The sequence below is a fragment of the Pectinophora gossypiella genome, chromosome Z (assembly GCF_024362695.1).
Source record: "Pectinophora gossypiella chromosome Z, ilPecGoss1.1, whole genome shotgun sequence".
NCBI lineage: Eukaryota > Metazoa > Arthropoda > Insecta > Lepidoptera > Gelechiidae > Pectinophora > Pectinophora gossypiella.
Window position 1 is genome coordinate 7,028,665 of NC_065433.1, and position 27,461 is coordinate 7,056,125.

The window sequence follows — 27,461 nt, forward strand, 5'->3', positions numbered from 1 at the left end:
TGAATGCATTCAAAATACCTGATTAACGTTTCTGTCAGAATTTAGAACCGTACAGCCTGATGTTTCTGCAACAGTTAACAACTACCGAAATTTCGCAGAATATTCTCTACGTTAGAGAGTTATCGCGTATTGTTACAACTTGTTTGAACGCGGTGCAAATGTAACTAAATAACTTCATCTGCTGTGGTGTGACTGTTAGCAGCATTGCTTTGATCCAAAGGAGCTGTTTCGTACTACAATATTTTAAGCATTGAAGCAGAATTTTATTGTTAAGGGAAGTTGTCGGTCCCTGTGCTCTTGCAGTTAATAGTTCACCGCTCTTCCCTCTTGTACCATTTACTCACCTTACCTAATTGCTTTGGGTCGCGACTTAATTTCTTCAAGGCAATAGCCCTTTCTCTTACGACATTGTTACGAGTAGATTCTAGACATGAAATGTTTGCTCTAGATATAAACTTTAATTTTCGTGTTCTGAGGTAGTTTCCAACTTCTAAGCACCCGCATTGGTTCTTACTTAGAACAGATATTGATAATGGAACGGTCTGGACGTAATTTAGTGCTCTAGTTTGAAAAATTAATTAACATTATTTTTGTAGTAGTATTGCGTCAGGTGTCCTTTTTTAGCGTTGTTCGACTGGCGCGCTCGCTCCAAATATTAATTAGTTTTCGGCGTTGAATTTCCAAGCCCCACTGTAACGGACAGTTTGTAACTTGTATGAACAAGATTCCGGATTCAACTAGTTCAGTTGCAATTGTAGTGCCAGGAACATCGTTATAAATCTTCATATCAGCAAAATGGCAATGTTACCGCGTAGATCTCTAAAGCTACCTTTCTGCGCAGTGCCTATTGTATTTACTTGCACTACAATTTATTTATTTCCCCTAAGACAATTTCGATACCTATTTTGGTCTGTAATTGAATTGTGCTTTCGTAGAAATTGTAGCAATTGAAGGACGTACTTAACTTATAAGCGCTTTATAGTTTCTGAAGCTTATTAAAAAGAAACAGTCGACTTCTCAAAGTAGTTTCGTGTTCTTAATATTTCTTTACATTATTGACAAAATGATTGCAATTTATCGTTAAATGGTGTCAACTTCAAAAGCTGCAAAGGAAGCAGTGTTAATAATAAATAAACAACTGTCGGCGCGGCGAGGCAAGTTTCCTTCTAAGTGTAAAGGAGTGTTCGTTTGACACGGTAATTACTGTTTTTCCTTTTTACTGCAGTAGTGTTGACGATTCCCAGCTGTTTTACTATCTATTTTATGACGCATATAAATTCTGTATTATTATAGAAAATGTAAGTTATAAAAGGAGGTATTGACTGACTGGTCGGTATATCAGCGCACGGCTTAAACCGCTGACACTGTAAAGTTGAAGTTTTCAACAAAAGCTCTTCTATTGTAGACAAATACATACTTATCAAAAGTAAGTAAAAGCAACAGATTTGGATGAAAGTTTTCATTTCTTACCAGAAAACCTCTTAAAATATAATGTAGTGTTCAAACGTACTTAATTTATTTTAAACTCACCAAAATGTGCGATCACGTTCCATTTCATAAAATAAGTTATGAAACTCGTTTAACTTGAAGTAACCTCTTTAATAATATTGGTGATTTACGATAGGTTGTGTTAAACATGTCAAAATTAATACATGCGTACATTATTACATACTCATATCTTTACATTCATGAAAGGAGGTTCAATGTAGTGGTTTTATTGAAATATTCTTTTACGTGCTGTATGCAACCGTGGAAACCGCCTTCGTCTATTTCCGAACAAATTGCAATTTCTATTTTAGCTGTCTACCTGTAATACCTACCTTTCTTGGAAACCCAGTTATGAATCCGATAATCCACTTCAACAAGATCATGCTAAATATAAAATCACGAACCTCGAGTTTAATCTATTTAACGCGATGAAGTTTTATTACGTTTCGATTTTTAAAAAAATATCCGATTGAGTCAGTCCGGAGAGCTTCCTTTTTGAGCGGCGGAGATACTTTTACATGATAAGATTTCTAGTGTTGCGTAATATTTTTATGGATATTGTCACTTTTCTATGCTGTTTCTATTGCATTGGGAAGTTAAAAATCGAGAGCGAAATTAAGTCGGTACCAATAAGGATCCCACTTTCACTGCACGGAGGCCACACGCTATGTAGACACGGCAAGGTGGCATAATGTGTTGGCAAATTGCCACAGTTGTGTCGCCGGGATCGCGCGCCCCGCGCTGACGGCGGACTCGCGGGGCGTCAAGCAAATTGTAATGCACGTAAATCAAACTTGAAACAAGCTTGATTTACGGCAGCACAAGTAGACACCTGGCTTGAATGTTGACAGAGAAAACCTATTTCAGTTCTAAGATAGCATAGTAACACTTTGTTCAAAAGCACGAAATAGAAGAAAGAGGTTGGAATGAAACGCGCGCCATATGTCGCACGGAGATCCGCGATAGTACAAAAAAGGTCGTCTTGTGCATTATAACCTGCAGGGCAAAAAAACAAATATCGACTATCATGCAAGGAGATCCCTGCTTACCTCAGCAAAGCTAAAAACCTTACTATGATTGGGTATTTATCAAAAATTACTTTTGTATGCAGTATTTTACGAAAAGTAATGATAAAAGTTGCAGCCTATCACGTAAAATATACATTGCCGGTCATGTGGCTATGGAAATTGAGAAGCAGTAGAGATATCGTAGTTATTTGTTTGCAGGAGTTGCAGGAAAAGCGAGTGCGGTTGAGACGACGACAGCGGTTTTCATACTGAATGCGCGTTAGGGCCTTTCCAACCCCTTTTTTCTATTCCGCGCTCAAAAGGATCGCTATATCACTATCGGATCTCTTCCCTTGATAATGATCCTTCTTTTTGTCTTTGGGTGGATCGTAAAAATGTACGAGTATAAATGTGTTATGTTAGCATTTGATACCTGACACATACCTAAACAAAAGTGGGTCGTCGTACTAGGTTGAAGATAAATTATGAAATTCTGATTACTAAATAAAAACAGATCTAAACCTAACGGAAAACATTTTCTTTTTTCTATTTAACTTATTTAGTAATTTTAATCAAGAAAACGTAATAAGACCGATATATTATCACATTTTTCTATGACGTCACAGTATGCTTTTTCATACAAATTCCATAGCATCGTGTTTTGACGTTAACTAAAAAGCAACTTATTTGACTAGATGGAAACTACCCTATTGCAATGTGGTTTCGAACAAAGTACTTATTGGCAATATTTTCTGAATGCTAACTAGTGGACAGTTCCTTCGTTGGCTAAACTAAACAGTGTTGAATGTTAACAGAGTCAACCCACTTTGAATCTTCAAGTATATTTTGCTAGGAAAAATAGTAATGAGGTTTCACGACGTTATTGAAAAGCATAAAATAATACTTAATTTGAACTGAAACTTTGACTTTCCTTTGTTAAACAGAAGTGAAAATTTTGTTCGTCAAACTTCAGTATCAAATAATTGCTAAGAAAAAAGATATTTTAATTATGGCGACGCGTAATATGGCAATTCAAGATCATACCATAAACAGTCTACATTAAGTTCTGATGGAGAATAGTTCGTTATGCTGTTCCACGGATAATTGCAAACTCAATGAAGAAAGCTTTACCTTCCAAATGAAGTAAGTCAAAGTTTGATTGTAAAGGTGTCTCTTTACATTACATAATGAAAATGGTCTCCAGAAAATGACTGTCCCCAAGAAATGAGAATTTTCATGTAAACATAGAACACAGCGGACTCGGTTTGGTAGGAATCATCCTTACTACTATATTATTATTATAAATGCAAAAGTGTGCGTGCCTGTTTGGTTGTCCGTCTTTCACAGCAAAACGAAGCAACGAATTGACGTGATTTTTTAAGTAGAGATAGTTGAGGTGATGGAGAGTGACATAGGCTATTTTTGGTCTCTTTCTAATCCCCCATTTCCCTAAAATGCGGGGTGGAAGTGTGTATGGAGCATTCCGCAATCTTTAAGGTAGAAAGCTAAAAATTTGTATGCGGACTATTTGTGACTAACAAAAATATCGTGCATCATATTGTTTTTGAAAATCTGCCCCCAACCCCTCCAAAGAGGGGGTGAAGGTAGGAACCTAAAAATTGGTATATTAGGAAAGGGGAATATTATTATCTGGAATTTAACGCGAGCGAATCCGCGGGCAAAAGCTAGTAAATAATATTACTAGGTATTACGGAACTTAGTGTTGCCGTAGATACTAAGTAGGAAAAATATAATAAACGTTGAAGTCGAAACAACGTAATTTTGAGTTAAGTGAAAAATGGAAAGGCTGGAATAGAACGTGTTCTAATCGTATCAGTAGACATATCTCTTCCTTTGCTATTAACGTTTTTACTGATAACTCCACTGGAGTAAAGAGAGGTGCCAGTCGTTTGAAACATTTTGCGGCGGCTTTTGCTATAGGCGACTTAATATAGGTATGGAAACTGCCTGGTGACAAGTTGTAACTTGTCTGTCACGTTGAACAGAATGAGATCCCTGAATCGACTCCACCTTCGCTGTAGACAATTTCTTTGATGAATAAATGGGTAGAAAGTGTATGGGGTGGCACCTTACAAGATATTTATTAAGTATTACGAGGAACCTTTGTGTCAGTCGACGATATTACAGCGAAAGCTACTGTATATTTAGTTTCAATTTGTGATATGGGTTTCTAAGTAAAGAAAGCTGTTAGATTGTAAAGCACCAATCTCTGAGACATCTAGAGCGTGGGCAGCATTTCATTCGCTTTTGCTTTTGAATTCCTTTTCGAACGTATGCCGTTGCACTACGTTTTCCTTTGACTTGAGCTACATACGTACATGTAGATAATGGGACATTTTATTTTATCGTAAATTGAATTTTTCAAGTTTGCCCGGCGGCTATATGCTCCGGTGACAAAGCAAGCGATATAAGCCCCGAGGTCTCGTCTGACGCCCGCTTTTATTTCTCTTCCCCATTTAAAAGACGCTCCCAGTTTTAAACGACGATATTTATTTTTCCTTTTTCCAACTCTAATAATATCGCCATTCAATACTATCTATAAGTACACATACATAAACTCATACTAGGGTAAGCATAGACTATGGAATTCCATTTGTTTCGATCCTTACATACTTCTCTTGCTTCCACATTTATCAATAGATTCATACACGCACGCCGGTTCGGTAAAAAAATGCTGTCTTGATTTGTGATATATACAGGGCGTTAGTGACATCGTAACCAATGAATCATTCCTCATCATTCGTTACGATGTCACTTACACCCCGTACAAGTACATACAGGTATCCATACAAGTAAGTATTGGTGTTAGTGACACCGTAACGAATACTGAGGGGGGGTTCAGACCATGATTCTGAGTTGATATCAAGTGGGATTTCCTGTCGGAAAATTCATGATATTTTATCTGTTTTTTCTAAATTATTATCAATTCCATACTTTTGCGACGGAAAATTCCACTTGATCACTCAAACTCAGAATCATGGTCTGAATCATCCGTCAAAGTTTTCGTTACGATGTCACTAACACCCTGTTTGAAATAATCAAGTCATTACATTAACTCCGGCTCTCTGACATGGACTGTAGTGTGCGCACCTGGCTTAGGTACTAGGGTAAGTCAGGTATAGTAGGCCATAGTGTTTTTTAGACCTTATTAAAGAAAACCCTTACAAGCAAAACACAACTAAAATATAAAAATATTTGCGTTTTAACTTTATTTAACTCTTGTGTGGGTTGTGAGGTGGATTACCAACCTCATCAACCTTGGTGTCAGGGTTATTATTGAGCCGCCAAAGGCCCTGGAGGCTGTTGCGAGAACAAATGAAAAATTAAAAAAAAATGCGTTTGGTCATGGCTGTCCGGGGTGTCCGGGTTTGATGGCCATAGTTTTAAAGGTAAGATGGTCATAATTTAATCCTAGATTTGCCAATAGTTTTTGATCTTATCTTTTATTCTATATCAGTCTTTGTTTTCTTGACCGCATTTAGAGCAGGTGTTACCAAATTATATTGACAGCAGCCTACTTTCCTTATCTTCCTGGGAGATAACCACACCCAAAAATCCTAAAAATCAAGATACTACACGAGTAATTTTAAAGTTATATTATTTTGAGGTTATACGGGCTTTGAAATACTGCCAACATCTTGTTGTATTAGTATTATAGTGATACAAACGACCTCTGTTGTCCAGTGGTTGAGCGTTGAACTCTCGATCCGGAGGTCCCCGGTTCGATTCCCGGTGGGGACATATCACAAAAAAAACTTTGTAGTCCCTAGTTTGCTGCATTACTGGCTGATCACCAGATTGTTCGAAAGTAAGATGATCCGTGCTTCGGAAGGCACGTTCAGCCGTTGGTCCCGGTTACTACTTACTGCTGTAAGTAAATAGTCGTTACGTAATACATGTCAAGGGCCTTTGGCGGCTCAATAGTAACCCTGACACCAGGGTTGATGAGGTTGGTACTTCAGCGCACAACCCACACGATAGAAGAAGTAATACACATATAAGCGTCAAACTTGATGTAATTGTAGATGAAACTGTAAAGTAACAACTATTAAAAACTAAAAAAAGTTCACAAATTAAGGGGGTTCGCCATTTTCGGCTCCAGTGTGAAAGTGCCGGCTAGTATAAAAAAATGTCTAAGCTATTGAGCAGATGCTTTTGAACATTTTTCGTTAGTGTAACTGAAAGCTCGGTGAGGTGTGGGTAACTTAGTTCATCTTGCGATGAATGTGCTTCTGACTACCCTAATTGGGATGTAGTCGTGAACTTATGTTGATATTTTTTTCATAATCCTTATGAAATATAGACTATTGCAAGGTGTTAAATTTTCTGTTGAGAAGTTTTGATTATTGTTTTACATCGATTGCAATAGCTTAGTCACGCTTCACAATATTGAAAGGAGATGGAACATAGTAGCTTAATAATTCTAACAAGAAAATAATTGTTCTTTCAATAAGTTATAACCATTCATATTTGCTGATTTCCTTTATCTAAGTCCTAATTATGAGATTATCTTTTACCTACATCTAAAGCTGCATTATTTATTTATCAATCTATATTAATGATTCTTAATTGACGCCAGTAATAAATCACTTTAAATTACATTATTCTAACTGCAAGTCATGGTTTTATTATGTATATATATATATATATTTCCAGCTTCAGAAAACAGTCTTTGTCTATAGGTACATTATACTACATACTTATATAAAATTTTGCGGAAAAAAGGTTCAAGTACTCAATAAGGAAGATTAATATGCCGCTGGCGATAAAATGAAATCTTTTAATCCAGTATTCTGCGCCTTTATGAATAATAACGTATCTGCGTTAAACGCCTGGCTTCAAAGAGAAAATTACCTTTTTCTTTTCACTGATGTCGCTGTTCACACACGCCCGCCCATACTATTATATCGCGATGAAAGCTCCTACATTTCCGACTCCTCGACATGTTTGACATCTATTGTTACAATAGTGAATATAACTCGCCGGTTCTGTTGTGTCCAAATGAGCGCGCGTGCATAATGCTCAGTCCACTTTGCAATGTGATCTCGAACGTTGGCGAAATGCATCAATGACCACGTCTCTTTGCAATTTAATCACTCAAGGCTTCACAATCGCCTATTCATAAATAATATACCTATAACATCCCGAAAAACGAGGAGAATGCTACAGTATGAACGTTTAAGATGAAATGTAATATTAAACAAATGCAGTCGACAAATTACTGCAAGTCAAAAACGTTCCGTAGCCGGGTTGCCTCGGGACGAGCGACGTTACTAATTTCAAACGTCATAATAAATATAAAATGTTATTCTTGCAAATGCAATCTTGTATTTTATCAAGCGAGATTTTTATCTTTTCTAGTTTTCTTTGTCATTACCTTTTTCAGCAAAGACGATTATAATTTACTGCACCGTCGTTCTTTCTGTTTATTTTACTCTAGGTAAGCTGCCCTACATGCCGAACAAAAGAAAAAATGAGGACGGAAAACATTAGGTGCGGACGGGAATTTATTCATAACTTTCATTAAGTTCCGAAAAAGGGGAGCTAACTAGAGTTTTTACTGTGAGCCTTCTATTCAATGCTTCAGATCGGCTGGAGATTTAATTCCAACAGCCAGGGAAACTCTTTTGTTCATTTTATCTCTTTTGTGACGTTGTCCGTAATCCGCAAAGTTTTCAATGCAGGACAGTTGCCGGTTCTGATTGGAGCGCAGAGAGTTTACAACTGCCAACTCATGTAACGACGGAAATACCACTTTATACCGAAAACAGCGCAACGATATAAATTTTGACTGTTGTATTTCATATGTCCTTTGAAGTTTAAAACTTTAAATGACTCGTGACGTGGATACTCCTGCTCAACAGTTGGACTTTGTTAAATGTTGAATGTTTGTTATATTGGGTAAATTTTTGGTGGTAATTGTATGTATTGTGATAGTGTTGTTCCGCATAGTCTCAGTGTACGGTATAGATAGTGTGCGGGGCTGGATTTCAGGAGAGTAAGCACTGGAATGAAAGCAAATATTAGTGTAAACCCCAGCGGCCGTGGCGCGTGTCGGTCTCGCTTGCCATGGGCACTTCTCTAGTGGGTTAGGTACAACATTAAGGTCACACGAAATTTCTTATGCGTGTTTTTTTATGTAATTTATGAGCGAATTGTGCGGCATAAGTATACGGACTTGTTACTGGACTTTATATTGCTTTCATTACTATATCCGTGTGACACGCACGTGTGCAAGTTTGTACAAAGTTTCGCCTAAGCATTTATTTAATTCACTTCGAGGGTTAAGCAAAGTTTATGAGGATGATTTAATATTTAACGGCGATAGATGGTCGCATTGCAGCCGTGGAGGATGTTTTAATGGGCACTTAATTGCGGTAATAACGTCTGGTGTACGAGCGTGGTCGGGGAAGGGATAGCCGTAAGCCGGTCAGTACGTGACCCCGTGTCTGTGTCCGTCCACATCACTTTTCTTTTGACTTCACTTATTTAACACGTTTACGTCGAATTGTATTTTCTACTTGACCGGAGTAATGGGGAGCGCTGAGGACTATTATAACCCGGTACAACATTTTTCCCAACAGACCTGAGGGTGCCGAGATGAACGTGACTCTCGGCTCAAGGCGTCTCGTCACCTGAGCGGGTAATGTTTGAGCGACATTATCCACGCAATAATAGCGGTAGAGATTCATATCCACCGACTTTGCTATACTTAATACTTACACCCTTCTCGAACTCAATCATATTTTTTTTTATTTATTAAATTTAAACCTTTAAGAGCCGTGATAGCCCAGCTGGTAGAACGCTTGCCTCTCACTTTGAGGTCGCAGGTTTGGATCATAAATAACTATCACGTGCTTAGCGATGAAGGAAAACATCGTGAGGAAACCCACATTCCCGAGAAATGCATTTTCGGAGGTATGTGATGGTATTGGGATGGTTTTCCCTTCGCCGATTGGATGGTCAGACAGGGAGTCGCTTCTGTAAAAACCGGACCTGTCAAATCTTCAGGTTAGGTACGCGGTCTCTGTGAAAAACGGGATAATATGAAAAAAACCTTATTTATTATTCACTTTTCGTGTAACAGACCGGATACCATAGAAAATAAATTATCCTATCTCATTCACAATGCCGTACACTTGTATAAAGAAAAACAATTTGCAAATTTTCCGATGTGGTCGTCGTTACTCCATCGCGAAGTGTAATATACCTTCGATCATAACATGGAGACAATAGAGTTGACTTTACTGGCTGTCGAGCCCTGTAATCATTACCATTAAATTCCTTATTTATTATTGAGACGAAATTTCCTTCTCTATTACCAAAAGTATCATTAGAGAGCGTAATAGGCTGCAGTTATCGTGTAGGTATTGATGCCAAGAATAATAAAAAAAAAATAGGATCGTATTATTGCTCATCAGCAATATTATTACTTATGTATTGAATACCTATCTTTGTTGTCTGTTCGTAAATCTAAAAAAATATTAAAAATAATATTTTCCTTTACTACAAAAAATATCGCGCTTACTATACGCGCTAGTCTTCTTCCATCGTGAGGGTTGTGAGGTGGATTACCAAACACATCAACCCTGGTGTCAGGGTTATTACTGAGCCGCCATGGACCCTGACATGACTCATGTAACGACTACGTACTTACATAAGTAATAACCGGGACCAACGGCTTAACGTGCCTTCCGAAGCACGGATCATCTTACTTTTGGACAATCAGGTGATCAGCCTGTAATGTCCTAACCAAACTAAGGATCACAAAGTGATTTTTGTGATTTGTCTACCGTGATTGCTACCACCATTTGCTACCCAACACGGTAATTTTTAAGCACTTTTTTTAGTTTTGTCCTCTATTGGACGCCATTTTGTACATCACTGACTATAATAACGAATCGATTGACATGTAATTCATCAGAATACTTGCAGTACTTTATGCACTACAGTGGAACACACGTTAATACAATACATCCAATCAAGTGTATGGACTGCTAAAATCATCACCATCATTAATTTAAGAGCCACGCTTTTATCGATGTAAAACTCTCCCTGCTAAAATCATACAACATTAATTTACCGCCGCCGTAGTCTGGTAAAGGAATTATAAAGTAGTAATGAACAATAGGGAAGATATATAAAGGCAAATTTACATTTAGGTAACTACAAAGAACTAAGTAGCTAACATACCTACCAGTTGCATACCTAAGTGCAGCCTCGGCGCCAAAGTAGTCATCACAATTGTCACATTAATTTTATATGAGCTAATTTCAAGCAAACGACAATCTATAAAACCGAGGGCCGCCTTCATTATTGATTTACCGATTACAAGAGTGTCGTCTTTGTTATGCGGTAAGAGTGAGGTTATATATCTCCTTGGGTAGTTTGGAGGCAAGTTTGTCGACAGAGGACAGTTGTTGAAGAAGGTATGGCGCACTGGGACCCTGGGACCGCCTATTGATCAGCGATTGCCTGCGGTGAACAATGTTACGCTGTCCTTAACGAGTCGCGTGTCAAAACACTCAATGCAAATATGAAGTTCACTATGCGGAGGCACGTCGCATCGTCCACCCGGCATTGAAACCGCCTTACCTTCGAGTTTATAGTAAAACTATTTCGGTGAATCGCCCGCTACTGTTTAATGCACATAAATCACTTAAGCTATTTTTTCATAGCGTTCGGAAACATCTCAAAATAACCATTCACATATCGCTTTTTGTGACGTAATACAAGCGCGGCGTCGACTCTACATGCGGGCCAGCGTTCTGTTATTTTACCTGCTTGTTTGTTTATCAAGTCTGAAAGGGTTCTACCTCCGTTAGTGATATTAAAATGGACCGCATATAGTAATACATTATTATGTTTCATTTTACTCAGCTCACGTATGAGATATTAAATTATATTTAGCTAAGCATCTATCCTCACATTGTGGAAAGTTTCAATCGATCGGCCGGTTAGAGCTTATGTCTATAAGAAAGTCGGCATCGTTCTATAGATTAGTAATGTTTGTTTCAGCCTTCAATCTGATTTAGAATGCCTGTCACTCTACAAGAATTGTGGTTTGATTTTACGGCTATTTTAATGCGATACGGTTAAAATTTACTAGCAGTTTGCGACTTTCCATGTTACAATTGTAATTATCACTATTTACCTTCATGTTATTACATTGAGTTGTGGCACGCAATACCTACAGTACAGACTACGAATAAATAAGTACACATCATGAATGTATGGCGTCGAGTATCAGTCACTTTATCTTTTTAAAAATTTGACGGTATAAAAGCTATTTGTAAAGTGTAGCGTTCTATTTGTCAAGAGTGGTAATGAGGATAAAAATCAGGTATCGCTACTGTCGAGTGTTCAATTTTGACAGTTCCTTATACTATTTGAGTAAACAAACATATTATTTTGGTTATATTTTATTACTATAACTGTTTGCGCAGCGTTTTACTGAAAATCATAGCGTTCTATTTATTCCCTAAAGATCGGAAGGAAGAAAACTTGGAAAACTTATTTTCAATCAAAACTGCCTTTTTCCAACTGACTGATTTTCTTTTTCGTAACTCTTCAGACGGGATACACTCCACGTTGGTCCACATTTTAAAGCAATTTCACCGAATGTTAGCTGGATAGTATGGAGAACTGAACAGTGCTGCCGTATACATTTGAGCTTCTACTTTTTATCCTCATTAGAGGTTCGCAGCAGTGTTAGCACACATTTTATGGGTCAATTTTCCCGACTAGTCACACTGCCAGCCAGCTGTCGATGTCTAAACAAGGGATATGATGAATTTCCTCCATGATTTTGCATTATTAGTGAAGGCGCATCGTTAGCCCCGGCTTTAATTTACCGAATTTCCTTTCAATACATTGTGAAAGCTAGCTCTGGGAAATTCACGATGCCGTGTTCATCGGTGTCGAACCTTTTGATTTGTTAGAAATTTAATGAAATCACCGAAGGTTCTCAGGGTTTCATGTTAATTTATTTAATTTAGTTATCGTGGGACGAAACGATAATCTAATTATTGAGTTTCCATAATATGCTTCAGAAGGTGGTAGTAAACACCAACCCAACCTCAACCGAGCTCCCGCGAACACTTAGAGGAGCTACCATAAAATTCCTTGGAATTATTTAATTTTCAACGTTTGAATTATCATACCCGCAGTCAAGGCTCAATTGAAATTATTACGTGTAAATTTCATGCAAATCTTTTATTAGCTTCCACATTGCGTCTGACGTCATGCAATAAATGTTAATTAGCGCTGACTGAACGTTTGATTTCGTTGTATTTAATTAACCCCGATTAGCTGTGCGGCAGCGGTAAATGATAATTAATAAGATTATACATTCGGGGAACGGTTTGTAACGGTGTGGGGAATCGTCAGTCTATAAATAAATAGAGCGAAAATCGTTTTTAAACTGAATCCAAAAAGAACCCCTTTAAAATTTTACATTCATATAGGTAAAACCCGAGTGAAATAAACCGACCTCGTGTCATGGTGGTTATATAGTAACCTAGCTGATTCTCAGCTAAATCTCCGTCCCGTTTTTTCCCGGCGGATTAGAAAATGACAGGTATTAATATTATTTTAGAGTTTGCCGGAATGAGTTCCGTTATTCCCGTGGTTGTTCTTCTGCCATGTCAATATTCCCGAGGCGCGGAGCCACGGCCGGGCCGCGGCCTCTCGGGAGGAAGGGTGCGCACCACGCTTTATCTTTATCGACGCCGCGACCGTGACATTTACACGCCCTAAGACCTACGCTGCGACGTCGCGTTAAATATATTGTTTATCCACTCTCAGAAGCCGCAGACCACTTATTTCAATTAATTTATCGATAATTTCATTGCAGACTCAATGCTACCGATTTACTAACAACGTAATAACATTTATTCAGGGTTTACCATATATCTATACTGTAACTCTAAAATTTTGTAATGAAATGTGAAAACCTAACAGGTAATCTAAAAATACCTACTCGTTTGTTGCAGAGACCAAAATGGGCTGCTTCGTCAGTAAGGACAAACTCACCAAAGAGGACATGGAATTCCTCAAAAATAACACATCTTACGACGAAACGACTATCAAGGAATGGTACAAAGGATTCAAGGTAATTAATACTTGTTACATTTGTATTACTTAGGTACAATAACTAATCAGAAAAGGCTCAACTAATTCGACATCCAATCCAATTACGTATATTGATACAAAAACTCAAACCGTTCGTTAAAGAAACTTTAAAAAACACATACCTAAAGATACCGATCAATAATATCGAAATAGATCAGTACGTTCACAGATACAAATACTTACAAATAAATAATGATTCTTTTAAAGTTCTGAGGTTAATGTGAACGTATATTTGAAAACAAAGAAAGACTATTGTGAGCTTTATTCTTGACGGGGAATAGTGGAATACATACTTACTGATGGCAGTGATACTTTAAGAATTATGAGTACTAACGGGTATACTTTCTAAGTTACCCAGCTCTTTTCCAACAATGTTTTTTTAAGATGTGATATCTTCATATTACGAGACACAGTTCATAAACGTTTTAATTTCGTTGTTTTGCTTCACATAAAATATTATACGACTCCTAAATCTTTAACAGCTTGCCTATTCCATGGCAACGTAGCCGGAGGGATTGCGTCTGTATTGATTGATCAGTGCTGGTGAGTCATGCGCTTGCTACTTTTGTTTTCAGCAAGACTGCCCCAACGGAAGACTAACGCCTGCGAAATTCGTCGACATGTACAAGATGTTTTTCCCCTCTGGCAATGCCGTCGAATTCTGCGACCATGTGTTTCGCACATTCGACATGGACAAGAACGGCTACATAGACTTTAAGGTAACATTAACTATAGGAGTCTAATGATATGCTTGAAGCGAAAGTGCCAATTAGCGCCAATGTATATTTTATAAAAATTTGCCAAAGCGAACTTTGTGATTTAATATTCCTTTGCTGGCTGGCGAGAGTAAAGTTGAATGAATGTTTGTACTGCGCGATGTGAATGCGACGTCTCTGGCGAGCCGTCCGGTGCGTCGTACAAGAGCTGGTGTTGTTGCAGGAGTTCCTGCAGGCTATCCACGTGACGTCCAGCGGTACTCCTGAGGAGAAGCTCAAGTGGGCCTTCCGCATGTATGACGTGGACGGGAACGGGGTGATAGACATCCAGGAGATGACCAAAATAGTGCAGGTAATTATATCTCGCCGCGATTGCGAGAGTACCGGGCAGTAACACTACACGCTAGAGTCGTTTTCCCTCATATTGTTACCGTAATCTTGGAATTACCGTGAATGGCCTATTTTTAGGCATGGGTTGTGTTCACAGTCGGCCGGAAATGTAGTTAGATGAAGTGTTTAATGAAGTTAACGATGCAGTGTGGACACCTACGTGATCAATTTTACGTAACTGTGTTGACACTGGCCGCGTTATGAATGTATCTGCCGCCTCGGATACCTACCGAAAAATGTTACATCGTTATAATAAGCGCCGGTAGCCTAAAGGCGCTTGTTGATTGAATCTGATCAACAAAGTTGTGCAATGCCGGTCGTGGGCGCCGCTGCATTGTTCACCCACTTTCGTTTTTGGATTCTTCAGAACCTCTCTGGTTGTGTTAGTGCCCAGTGATCTTCATCTTCTCAATAAATTTTGTACAGTTTACATATAGAGCTATGAATTAGCATGTCTTTTCAAAACTTTCGGAATAAATCTTGATACATAAAAGAGAAAATAAATAGGTTTGTACATCACTGAATATCTCAAACACATCTCAATAAGTAGTGTGTGAAATTCATTGTGCTTTTGAAAGAAATCCTGCGTTATTTTGTTACATTTGTCCGTCTAAAGTATAAACTCCTTTCTATAAAATATACCCGCAGCTAGTAGTGTTTTGTTGACTTTGTGCTAACACAATAATGTCTTCTGTTACCTATTGAACTCTGGTATCTTTATAGCAGGTGGACGTTAAAAGTATGTCAGCTTCAAAACACCAACTTTAGTGTGAAAGTTCTATGAATTCTTAAGATTATTAACTTTCACACGCGCATGCCCGCCCATTCTTCTTTGACGATAAATATTCGCTTGTTTTTTGAACTCCGCACCTCAATATGTAAAATAATTCTTAAATCAAACCTCTTAAACAAATAAAGATTTTATCTATCTATCTATAGGATCATTTCGTTGTTTGCCTGTAGTTTTAAATAAATAGAGATGTACTCGTGTGTTGCAGGCGATCTATGACATGCTGGGCGCGTGCTCGAGTAACCGGCCGGCGGACTCGGCGGAGGAGCGCGCCAAGAACATCTTCGCCAAGATGGACGAGAACAACGACGGACAGCTGACGCAGGACGAGTTCCTCAAGGGATGCCTGCAGGACGAGGAGCTGTCCAAGATGCTCGCGCCCTAAGCGCCGCCGCAACATTCACAGCCCACGACCGGTCTCACTCCCACCCCTCACAGTACCTCACGATAACCCGACGGCGTCGTCTTGTCCACACGACAGTACTTCAAGTCGAAACTCGCGAACCTTTCGAGACGAGTTCAAACTTGTTCTTTATTCTCTCTATTTTAAAACACATTTTCACGCGCTCGACGAATTCACAATCGATTCGATTCAAGTGTCTCGTCTGGTTTTCGGTAACCGTACGCATGGAAACGGTGTTTGTAAATATATTTCAGGGATTACGAGCTAATTTTTAATGGAGATTTTATAAAAAAAAAAAATACTATTGAGAAAATGGTTTCTGACTACTTTATCTGATCGAGATTTGGGGATATTTGAGATTTTTATATTCTGCCATGGAAAGGTTTTTAAAGTTTGTATCGAATAAGGTTAGGTACTTGTCTTTTGAATAAGTGGCATTTTAAAAAATCAGTACCTTTAAAGTCGATTAGGAGGTAAGGTTGTGTTGTGTTGCTGTCGTGTAGACATGGCATCTGTAGTGTTTGGCGTGTGGGCAGATGCGGCGGTGTGGCGGGCGGCCCACGCCCCCTACACGCCGCTCGCTCGCCGCTACACTCCACACTCACCCACCAACAGCTTCAACAAGTCCCAACCTTTGGTTTGCCGTGCGACGTGCCCACCGCCGCGGCTACTTGTATTGACGCGCACCACTTACATCGGCTGCGCTTACTTAACCCAACTTCACCTAAAGGGTTTTGTCGATTTGTACAAAATATTAAATTGTAATTTTAAGCTAATATTGATGTAACAAACTAGCATCAATAAATTCTGAAGTAATGATAAAAATGTCCATTCCTATTAATAAATGTTTAAGTACGATGATTATATATGTCAAAAAAATTAAATCTCTGTCGCTGTCGGATTGTCCACTTCGTAATTAAGTAAGTACTGTACCGAATCCGTACCGTTCACTTTAGAAGTCGTATGATTTGTCCCTTGACGTTATCGGCCTGTCTGTACCCAAACCTTGTCCTATCCGGTTGACTACACTACTGCACAGTATAAACTAATGTCAATCTTAATATTTTAACTATTAAGGCAACAATTAGCGTAGTGATGCGTCAGCAGGATCGATCAGATTGTTGCAGTCGACCACGCGCTTACACGTCACGGCCGCGTCACCCGACGCGACCACACTGGACTGCGCGACCACAGCGACGCACTCGCAATCTGATTTATTCTGCCTACTTAAGTCGAATTATGTGACTCTAACTAAAGTGAATAACTTACATTTTAATATCGATATCGGTGTTGTTCATTTCATAATATTGAAATTTCTTATTGATAGACAGGGATCTTCACGTTTGAGGAGCTCAGTTCAAAACTGTCTCCTGTCGAGCTGCTCTTGCTGATGTCGTTGTTCCCGGGCCATTCTGAGCTTTCGTGTCTATGTTAATAGGCAATTCTCAGTCGATACTACGACAGCTATGTTACGTTTAACTATCGTTCTATTTCACATCGTTTCCCACTACTGTGCCTTCTAGTTCTCTGTGTAAATAGTTTATTGATCATCTTTATTGTTTTACCGGTTTGTTTACGTCGTCTTCAGCAGTCACGAGGTGGTTCGAGCCTAATTTCGTAGTAAACCACGGGTTATGCCAAAAAGTTTTAAGCACCAATTTAATATCATTATAAGGATCAAGTAGTGTGCCCTAGTCCTGTATCGTCGTTTAGGATATAAATTTCTTAGCTTTTAGAGAATCTTTCCGTAAAAGTTGCTGTTTCTTTAATTTCTGGTATACGTTTTGTATGGCCGCATAAACTACATTTGTAAGGGGTCGCGGAGCTTTGCTTTGTCTATTTGAATTTAACGTAAGCAATGTTTAGTTAGTATTTGTTATGGTTATCAGTGCTTGTTATACAGTGATGTAACCGTTGCAGGGTATACGCACAATCAGAGATCGATAGCACAAAATGTGTAATCTTATTATGTACCTCATATTTTACAAAATTTTGAAACGGCTATTTAGTACTTAGTTTTTTGTGCACTGGAAACTACAGGTTACTGTAATTCAATTTTACATTCCATATGATTTGAATTCAGTATTTAATACTTACTAATCGTTGTATCGTTGAGTACTTAGGTACTAATTTATATTATTTATTAAATGTTTAGTTGTGTTGTGAGACGGTTGCCTATGTAGTTTTGCTTGCGTGAATGAAAACGGATATTTGATAGTATAATGGCGAGCCTGCACGTTTCCTGCTAGTGGCTGTCGTGTATCGTCACAACCGAGGAACGTAGGTTGTGTGTGATTGTCTTGTCCGTCATTGCTGGTCTGAAAGGACGGAAAATGAACGACTTATAACAAAGTGGAAAATAATACACCGACAAGAGCGTGGCTTTTAAGTTAAAGAAGAATAACTACATGATAATTGTCCAAAGCTAAAAGACAATATTTAAACATGCTACCATCATATGGACGAAGAAAACTACTGCTGTAAAACTACATAGGTGGCTCCTTAGAGTGGTTATACGTTTCTGTGTTTGTATATTTCTCTAGTATCGTTTGTGTTAGGCACTTGGCTGTTGTTTCGCGTTATTATTTTATTGTCATGCAATCGAAAGCAACGCGTTTTTATTTGCGAATTTATTAAAATAAACTTAAAATTAAATCATAAAAAGAAAACTTAAAATGTCGATGGTGTTGGATTGATAGAGAAGTGTCGGAGGTTTCTGATTCAAACTGTACGATGTAACGACTGATTTTATACGAGTAGGGAAGAGGGATCAATAATACTCAACTATACCTCAAGGTTGCTCTCGCAGACAGGGTGTTGTGGAACATATCACAATTGGAATTAAAACATTACATAATTTTCACGGCGGGCGTCGGTATACAATTCACCAAAAATCGTTAGAAAATCGATCACATAACGCACGTTAGTCATTTAGACGCTAAAACAATTTTAACGAATGCGAATAATACATATCTCATAAATTGAGAAATAAAATTTAATATTTTGGTCAATTATTTTGTTGTTTTACGGTTGTTTGCGTGGTACGCGACCCGGGCCTAGTGTAATCGCTCGTCTCAACTCTCAGTAAGGACCTCTAGTGGTCGCATAGTGTAGCTGATTGCATGTTTACATTTGTCCATTATAAATCTATCTCGAGTCGTAGAGATACTTGTCTCCTTGGAAGCTGTCTATAATGCACGTTTTCAGCACATAAATAAAGCAATATAATAATATTACGAATTCTTGGCTCTGTAGTATCAATATGGATGTTTAAGATTTTGCCATAAATAAGCTTAACGATCGTGTCATAGATGTGCCATGTATGTAATATCTTCTGCCTATGTGATACGCAGTTTCTTTTGTCGGAACAACGTGTTATGATAATGTTGTAACAGGTATTGTAATAGAACATGACATGTAATTTGTGATATAATTGTGAATGCGGCGGCCGCTCGAGAGATCCATTACCGCGCCGTGCATATATGCAGCATGCTGGCTGCACGCTGCACTAATACAGGCGTCGCTCCGCGGTGCGGGCGGACGTCGAGGTGTCGTAGCATGGTTATTTTACAATCTTGCAATTGCTCTAACATTCGTCACTTTCAAAAGATTTCAATATTTCATGACTATGTCTGATATTACGCATATTACTTGTGATTACATTCGAAATTATCGGAATAAATGTTAAATTATAAGTTCCGTAAAATGTATGATAAAATCATGTGGTAGTATTTTTAATTCAGTAATTTTAATATCTGCATTGAGCCTAAAATATTATCAGATATGTGGATGTAACGAACTAGCAATTTTGTCTTTGATAAATCTGAATGTGCTAAATATTGTTTGTTTGCTAAGAACGGTAATATAATTAGTTTCCGATGTTTAATATGAATTTTAATATCTCTTGCATTATATAAGAATAGGCACGAGTCAATCGACACTTAATCCACTCTTTATCCACTCTCGTACGAGTAATAATTTATTGTATTATCAGTAGTAACAGCAATAAACGCGCAATGTCATAGTATGTTGATGTAGTAGATCCCTCGGATTTACACCATTGTTTGTTTTCACTAAATTATTTTGTCATGTTTGTGTTATATTTAACAAAAATGTTATTGTTTAGTAATTAAGCTTTCGGCTTTGTTGTGAAGGAATTACGTTGGGGGGTCTCTGTCGAATATAATGATTACGTCTCGACTAAACTGTACTCATTGCTGTATACTTCAAGAATCTCCAAGTCTGAGTAAAGTTTTTGTAAAAGTGCATATATATTATAGGTATTCATTGTTTACAGAAATCGCGGTAGTTCTCCAAGTCATTCTTAGGATAACAGATAGGCACATGTACTAGATGGAGTAATCACGATGTCCCCGTATCGTCTCTGTTGTAATTCTAAGAATACCATATTTTTAATGGTTCACATTTTGCCTATTCATGTATAATATACAAATTACAAAACAAAATAGTTCATAATTTGTCTCGTTATTTTCATTATGTAGCGATACCGGCTTTATTTTCATTACTTAGTCATTTTATTTTGCCTTCATCTTTGTTGGTAACGTGGTCGCCAACGAAACATGGTCAATACCGAGGACGCATTCGTACAAGTATTAGCAAGTTACGTATCATGCATTTTAGTGATTTTCTTTTAGCATATAAAGATAACAACTTTGCTTTATGTTCTAGGGCACAAGATTTTACTAACTAAAAAGTGCTGGTTGTGCAACAAACTTTATATAATTTTAACGTCCTGTACACAATAGAAGAAGTTAAACATGGGGAAACAAAACAGCAAACTAAAACCAGAAGTGTTAGAGGATCTCAAGCAAAACACAGAGTTTTCAGGTGAGCATGCTTTAATACGTAGAACACCATAGTAGAGTGACGGTTTACTGTAGTACAGTGCTTGTATTTAACTTTTTATCAAATCCATTATTTTTTTTCTGATGTGAGTAGTCGTTACATGAGCCCTGTCAGGGGCCTTTGGCGGCTCATCATAAATCTAATAGTTAGTATTCTACTTTTGTGAGATAGAATACCAACCTCATCAACCCACATGATAAGAAGAAGAATCAAATAATCTAAATTCAATCAAAACAAGAAAACAATAAAATATTAATAATTGATGAAAATAATTGATATGTTCATCAATCTAATAATTGATGAACATATATTATATAGTATTCTTTGCACTCAATAATAATAATTATTAATATAATTTTTTTGTATTAGATTATTGCCGAGGGGCAATAATACAACAATTACTAAACTTACTACACTTTTTTTAACTTATGAGTATGTCACAGATAAAATATTGTTTTGCTGTAATTATAAATTAGAAAATACTATGCGCTTTTAACGGATGTTTTCGCCTTATGTTCAATGTATAATTTTTGTGTTTTTCTCGTTTCAGACGCTGAGATACAAGAATGGTACAAAGGTTTTTTAAAAGATTGCCCCAGTGGCCATTTGTCCGTAGAAGAATTTAAGAAAATATACGGAAATTTCTTCCCGTATGGGGATGCAAGTAAAGTAAGTCATGTTCTGTTATTCGCTACGATTTGAGACAGATTTTATCCGGAATATTGAAATGTTCGGGGTGGTCAGAATGACGTCTGTCGGGGCACCTAGTCTTGAATAATAAAATAACACAGTGTAAATGTACGCTATACCTATCTCGAAAAAATCTGGCAAATGGTTGGCTACTAGCCTAAAGATCGATATTCCTTTCGGTTTATTGCCGGGCGTGTGTGTAGCAGTGGGACGTGTATACGCTGTTTATGTCTATGTTCTAGTAGTTAGACTGTTCGACTCACGATCCAGAGGTCCTAGTTACAAGTCACAGATCACTTTGTGGGATTATCCGTTTGTGCATTGCAAACTGAATAACGTCATCGTTTGAAAGTAAAAATAATGCTACAGAAAGCATGAAAACCCGTTGGTTTCAGTTACTATTTAAGTAGCTAAATACGTAGTCGTTACACGGACCGTATGAGGTGCCTCCTCTAGCGGTTCAATAATAACCCTGGTCGTTGGTGTGATCGGTCATCGACAATGTTTATGTTTTTATTGAAACGTGGATGTGTTTGTCAGTTCGCAGAGCACGTGTTTCGAACGTTCGACGCGAACGGCGACGGCACTATCGACTTCCGGGAGTTCTTGTGCGCCCTGAGCGTGACCTCGCGCGGCAAGCTCGAGCAGAAGCTCAAGTGGGCGTTCTCCATGTATGACCTCGACGGCAATGGCTACATCTCGAGGCAGGAGATGCTCGAAATTGTCACTGTAAGTACGCGCTGTTTGTGGGTTAAAAACCCAGGCGGAGAGGAGAGAAGACGAGCGGAGATTCGTAGGTTTACCCTCGAGACCCTTGTGTGGTGCTAATCGAGGGACACATTTACCGGTGGTAGTGTATTTAGTGGTGGCTGGTTACCTTCCAGACGACACAGCCTTGACACCCGTGTTCTGGCATGATGTATGTAGAAGCTGCTAGGGAAGAGAGGTCTCAGCAGTTGTACTATGCATGTGTGCCCATCATAGTACCCTAGTGTGCGCACTGGTAAGCCTGTATCACATCTTCTCTGACCATCAGGCGAGATTATAGTCAAATGCAAACCTATTTTAAGTAGTGAAAATCGCAAAAACCGGGAGATAAGACACTTTATTATTCTTTATTTCATTCGTGCTCATCGCCGGTCCACTCCTCTTTTCTCCGCCTTGGTTGGACCCCACCCTTATCAGGGTATTACCACACAGTTTATTAAAAAAAAATTGCGTACGTTTTTCTTTATAAACATTTTTGCGATACAATGTACTGAAAGGGTAACAATCTTATTTTTTATATTCTGCTAGCGTATAATTTAGAAACATGCTAGTTATACCTGTCTATAAATATTTTAATAATGAAGGTAAAATATTTAAATTTGAATGTGCCTGTATATGTTATTTCGATGGCGCATTTTTTGCATGTTTAAAGCGTGGGTTACAAATAAAAGCCACATAGACCAATACGATTCGATCCATGTAAACGTATTCTTATGCACACTAGTGCTTTGTCGTTGAAATTGCTGAAGTACAAATTCACCCGTAAGATGAAGAATGCTTACTGACGGCGGACGTTGCAGGCTATATACAAGATGGTGGGGTCCGTGATGAAGATGCCGGAGGACGAGTCCACGCCGGAGAAGCGCACCGACAAAATATTCCGGCAGATGGACCGCAACAAGGATGGCAAGCTGTCGCTCGAGGAGTTCATCGAGGGCGCCAAGAGCGACCCCTCCATCGTGCGGCTGCTCCAGTGCGACCCGCAGTCTCAGTGATACCTCCAATACTAACCCCGCCGACCCGTTCGGTGTACCCACACAATTATAACATGAACTATTGTAAAATATCACCTATCTTACCACGCTTGTAAGAGCTAGTGCGCCGCGTCGACAGTTGTAGCGCGTAAAAGGATCTTTTTAACTTATTGTCTTGTTGCTTGGTTGTTTACCTTCGGAACTGATTATGGACAGTCGGTTTGTGTGCTCCGTATTCGTGCTACTATTATAGTTAAAATATTCCGCAATAATTATTATAATGTATGAACGTTATTTAAACTCATTTTATCTATACAAATGGTAATGTATGTCAATTTATAAATAACCAAACAGCAGGACAAATATTGTGTTACTGTAATAGTGTATAGCGTTTCTCCCAATGATACTGTTAGGTTAAAGATTTTCCAAACTAAGAGTTCTTTGGATCGACAGTTTCACATTATTAAGCAGGTTTCCACCTGCGCACTTAACGTTTCTCCTATATTTCAAGTCACCAAATTAAATTTGTTGATGTTTCACCAATATTTATCATGTGTGTATTGTAATGTTCTACAAGTATTTTTCTCCTAAACTTAATGTCAGTTGGTAATGGTGTCTATAACTGCTACCGTGCTATGGTGTAGTCTAGTCACCGCAGGGTATCTCGGCACGGTATCGGTGTGCGAATCTTATCAATTCTATATTTCCGAGATGCTCTACTTTGATGTATTTTTTCCCCAAATTTCATGTGTTTTAGTAAGTTACTAACACCGACTACGTAATTTTCTCAGTAATAAATATACTCACAGATAGCCATTACAAAAAGTGACATTGTAATCTTAAATTGTTAACTTTCACATGGCTATTTATGACAGTTTAATAGAATAATTGAATTACTTGCAGGAAACAAATCTCATGATATTTCTGTACTTTCGTGTACTTTTCATCTGCTGCAATCGGATTGTAAACTTTTCGGGCCTGATTGGTCCGCCATCTAGTATCTGGAGGCAAGTACGTACGAAGTTGTTGCATCAGTTGAAGCGACACTGTTGTACTTGTTGAACCGGGAGCAGGCAGCGGGCCGCTCACACAGATGGCGCCACCGTCGTGTGACTGTTCTCGACTGGGACGTCGGCCCTAGTGCGCCGTGCCGACCACAGAGGGCAGCACATGCCGGGGCACCTCGCTCTGTCTTTCCACTGCTAGCTTCTATACCAGCGCCCTCTCTCACCTGCATTTATACTCATAGCCTCATAGCTACTATTTCAAACTAAAAACTCAACTCTGAGATTAAATGGTTGTTCAACCTTCATTTGTAGTTAGTATACTAACGGGCAATCTATGATGAACATACTCACGAAGAAACTGTTTAAAGAACTTCAAGAACTGTCCTACAGTCTAAACCAGGAAAGCAAACGCTAGCACTGAAAAGACGGCAATTAATTGCACAACATTAAGACAATGTACGCAACAAACGATACAGACAAATATGATAATATACAATTATTATTAATTTATTTATTTATAATTAATTATATATTTATGCTGATCGTTTCGCTTAGCTGATATAATTAAGATTTAGTTTAAAAAATATATGAAAATTAAAAAATATAACTTAATTATAGTCTTGAGTCAGCCTAAGTATTATTATTGGATTATTTTGTTATAAAATGATCTGTAAAGATTTTTCATGTAGTTAGGTAAAACTCTTGATAGTAGTCGGAAGTTGATGATCTTGAAGTCTGCGATGTACAAAGTATGATTTAAATCAGAGATCAGCGTTGGGTTAGCCGTGCGCGGACCACTTGCAGTATGCACGGCGGCGGTGGGCGGGCGGACACCCGCGCCGCCGCCGCCGCGGCTCGCATCTCCACACAGCGCCAACCATGTCATCGGAATGTCGAATGAGTATAAAGGAATTGTATATTTAGATAAGAGACAATATTAATATTTGTAATGATACTGAAATTGTACCTGCCGTCGGCTCCACCCGCGTGGCATCCGCGCAGCGACGAGCCTCTCGCTACTTTAGTTACTCTTTGACTGAACTAATAATGACTTAGTTGTTTTACGCGGTGTTCATACATTGTTTGGTAGTTATCGATTGACTCATATATTCACCGGATAAGATATTTAGACGAGTTTTCGAACGATCGATATGTGAAATGTTAACTTGGGTTTAATGCCTTCCCTTGAAGACGCAATCGGGTCTCATATTGGATAACTTCAATAATACCTTATTGTATTGTGAATTTTACAATGTAATTAGATCTGTGTTTCCCATCACAATATGAATAGTGTGATTTTAGACTTAACATTTACAATGTAACTTTATTTTTTGTACATAGGTTGGCTTTATGCAAGATAATTGTGTAAAACGGGGTTGCAACCAGATACGGACGTTTAAGTCGCGGGCTGCGCATTGGCGTAGCTAGGGATCGAGTCTTGAGGGTAGCCATCCAGCTGAAATAGCCACAGATGAAAGAGAAAATAATTCCTTAATACTCTAGATTAGTGCGGGCAAAGAAGTTTCCGCGGTGGGCGAAGACTACTTGTGCAACCCGCCCAGCTACGCCTATGGTACTGTTTCTCCGCCTGCTGTCCGGTAGTCGGCAGCCAGGCACCAACAGGTTTCCATTTGCTAACAAACCTCGTAATATGCAATTCATTGTATTTCACTTAGCTTGTTTATATTTTTTAATTTCGTTTGTAACACTCATACCTTTTTCTGGTGACTTTAAATTTATTTACATTGCTTTATATTGATGTTTTATGAATGTATATCTCATTTTATTATAATTTTGACTTATTTTATTGATATTTTATTTTGCATTTCTCACTTTTAATTATCACAAATACATAATATTATGCACAATACATAAATATAATTTGGTTCCGCACAATTAATGACGTATTGGAATTGAGTATTGTTAATTTATAAGTACAAGCTTTAGTATTACTGAGTTAGTCACACATTATTCACAATTATTTATTCTTTTTAGTTGGTAGAATAAAGTATAGAATTTATTTATATTGAGTGAACGCAGCAGCAGTAAAGAATAATACCAGTTATAGAACGGTAAAGCCCCGCACCAATTTTATATCAAGCACTGACTTCACCCCCTCTGAATCATACTTTAATCTTAAATAGTCGTAAGCCACTAAGGAGTAGGGGAAAGAGCGCGCGGTTTGTGCCTCCTTCGCACTTGCTCGTTACGCGGGAGTCCGGCCACGAGTACTAATATGTATACACTTTGAAACTGTCACATTAACTTTTTTGACAAATTAAACCGTAAGTCTCATTAAATGTCAAATATGATAGTGCGACAGGGTTCTAAAGTGTGTACATGATATTGCTCATGTACCCGGGGTGTGGTAGCCGGCAGACGTAAACTGTGAAGTATGAATAATGTGTGGCGATCCGCTGCCCTATGTAACGTGGTTATACGCGACGGCGTCAACATTTACGAACCTAAGTGTGATTGTTATCTGTCTTATAAATAATAGCAACCGTACATAGCTTCGGTACCCGCAATAAAACTTTCTAAATTCCATTAATAGTTTAAAAGAGACCAATATTTTTCATATGTAATTTTTAATCATGTATTAATTGTTAGATGTTTTTAAGATTCTATTGATGTGGGCTATTTATTGAATGAGATTAATATATTTAGTTTTCTTTCGTGTTTCTTAAAATACATACATACAATTACATCTGTACTGGTGGACCAAAAAAATCGCGTCTTGTTTTGTTGTTGGCCGTTTTGGAATAATTCAGTCTACAATCGGTAACTTTCATTTTTTTTGTGACGTGACTTATTGTAGATTTGCCGCAAATAGCATTAATCCTTGGATGGATAAAACTTTCTTGTCCCAGAGGTTGTATGATAGTTGATGAAAATAAAATGTAAAACTCAGTATACTTGTTCTGGAACTTATTGTTATTAAAATAAAATTGTATTAGTGCCTGTGGGAAAAATGAGAGTTATCGGTATGTATCATTTACTTTTCTTTTCTTTTTAAAGGCGAATGCACAATCATAAAAAATAACAACAAATAGCTACTCATTTGTGTAGACGTTAGTTATTTTCCCGAATCGTCTGCAACAAAACTTGAATCTATTTTTTTGTCCACCAATGCGTGGCATATACGTTCTGTATTCAGTTGTACCTTTGTGGCGATTTCGCGCTACATTCGGATGTAGGGCGAAAACGC

General features: G+C 38.1%; 2 protein-coding genes across 5 annotated transcripts in view; both read left to right on the forward strand.

The window, feature by feature from the left end:
* The window catches only part of LOC126380794 (neuronal calcium sensor 2), a 61,323-nt gene extending 40,907 nt beyond the window's left edge, over positions 1 to 20,416 (forward strand). For 2 of the 4 annotated variants that reach the window (XM_050030400.1, XM_050030399.1), the window contains exons 2-5: positions 13,511 to 13,629; positions 14,225 to 14,368; positions 14,589 to 14,717; positions 15,754 to 20,416. In XM_050030400.1, coding sequence (XP_049886357.1) covers positions 13,519 to 13,629; positions 14,225 to 14,368; positions 14,589 to 14,717; positions 15,754 to 15,930 — 561 coding nt within the window. In that variant the 5' untranslated portion in view covers positions 13,511 to 13,518 and the 3' untranslated portion in view covers positions 15,931 to 20,416. Of the gene's footprint in view, positions 1 to 10,849; positions 10,946 to 13,510; positions 13,630 to 14,224; positions 14,369 to 14,588; positions 14,718 to 15,753 lie in introns of those variants that run through there. The other 2 variants (XM_050030402.1, XM_050030401.1) reach the window with 2 other exon arrangements.
* The window catches only part of LOC126380793 (neurocalcin homolog), a 67,417-nt gene extending 41,357 nt beyond the window's left edge, over positions 1 to 26,060 (forward strand). Inside the window, exons 2-5 of the mRNA XM_050030398.1 lie at positions 20,638 to 20,796; positions 21,365 to 21,483; positions 22,045 to 22,233; positions 23,073 to 26,060. Coding sequence (XP_049886355.1) covers positions 20,727 to 20,796; positions 21,365 to 21,483; positions 22,045 to 22,233; positions 23,073 to 23,267 — 573 coding nt within the window. The 5' untranslated portion in view covers positions 20,638 to 20,726 and the 3' untranslated portion in view covers positions 23,268 to 26,060. The remainder of the gene's footprint in view (positions 1 to 20,637; positions 20,797 to 21,364; positions 21,484 to 22,044; positions 22,234 to 23,072) is intronic.
* Positions 26,061 to 27,461: the final 1,401 nt, after the last annotated feature.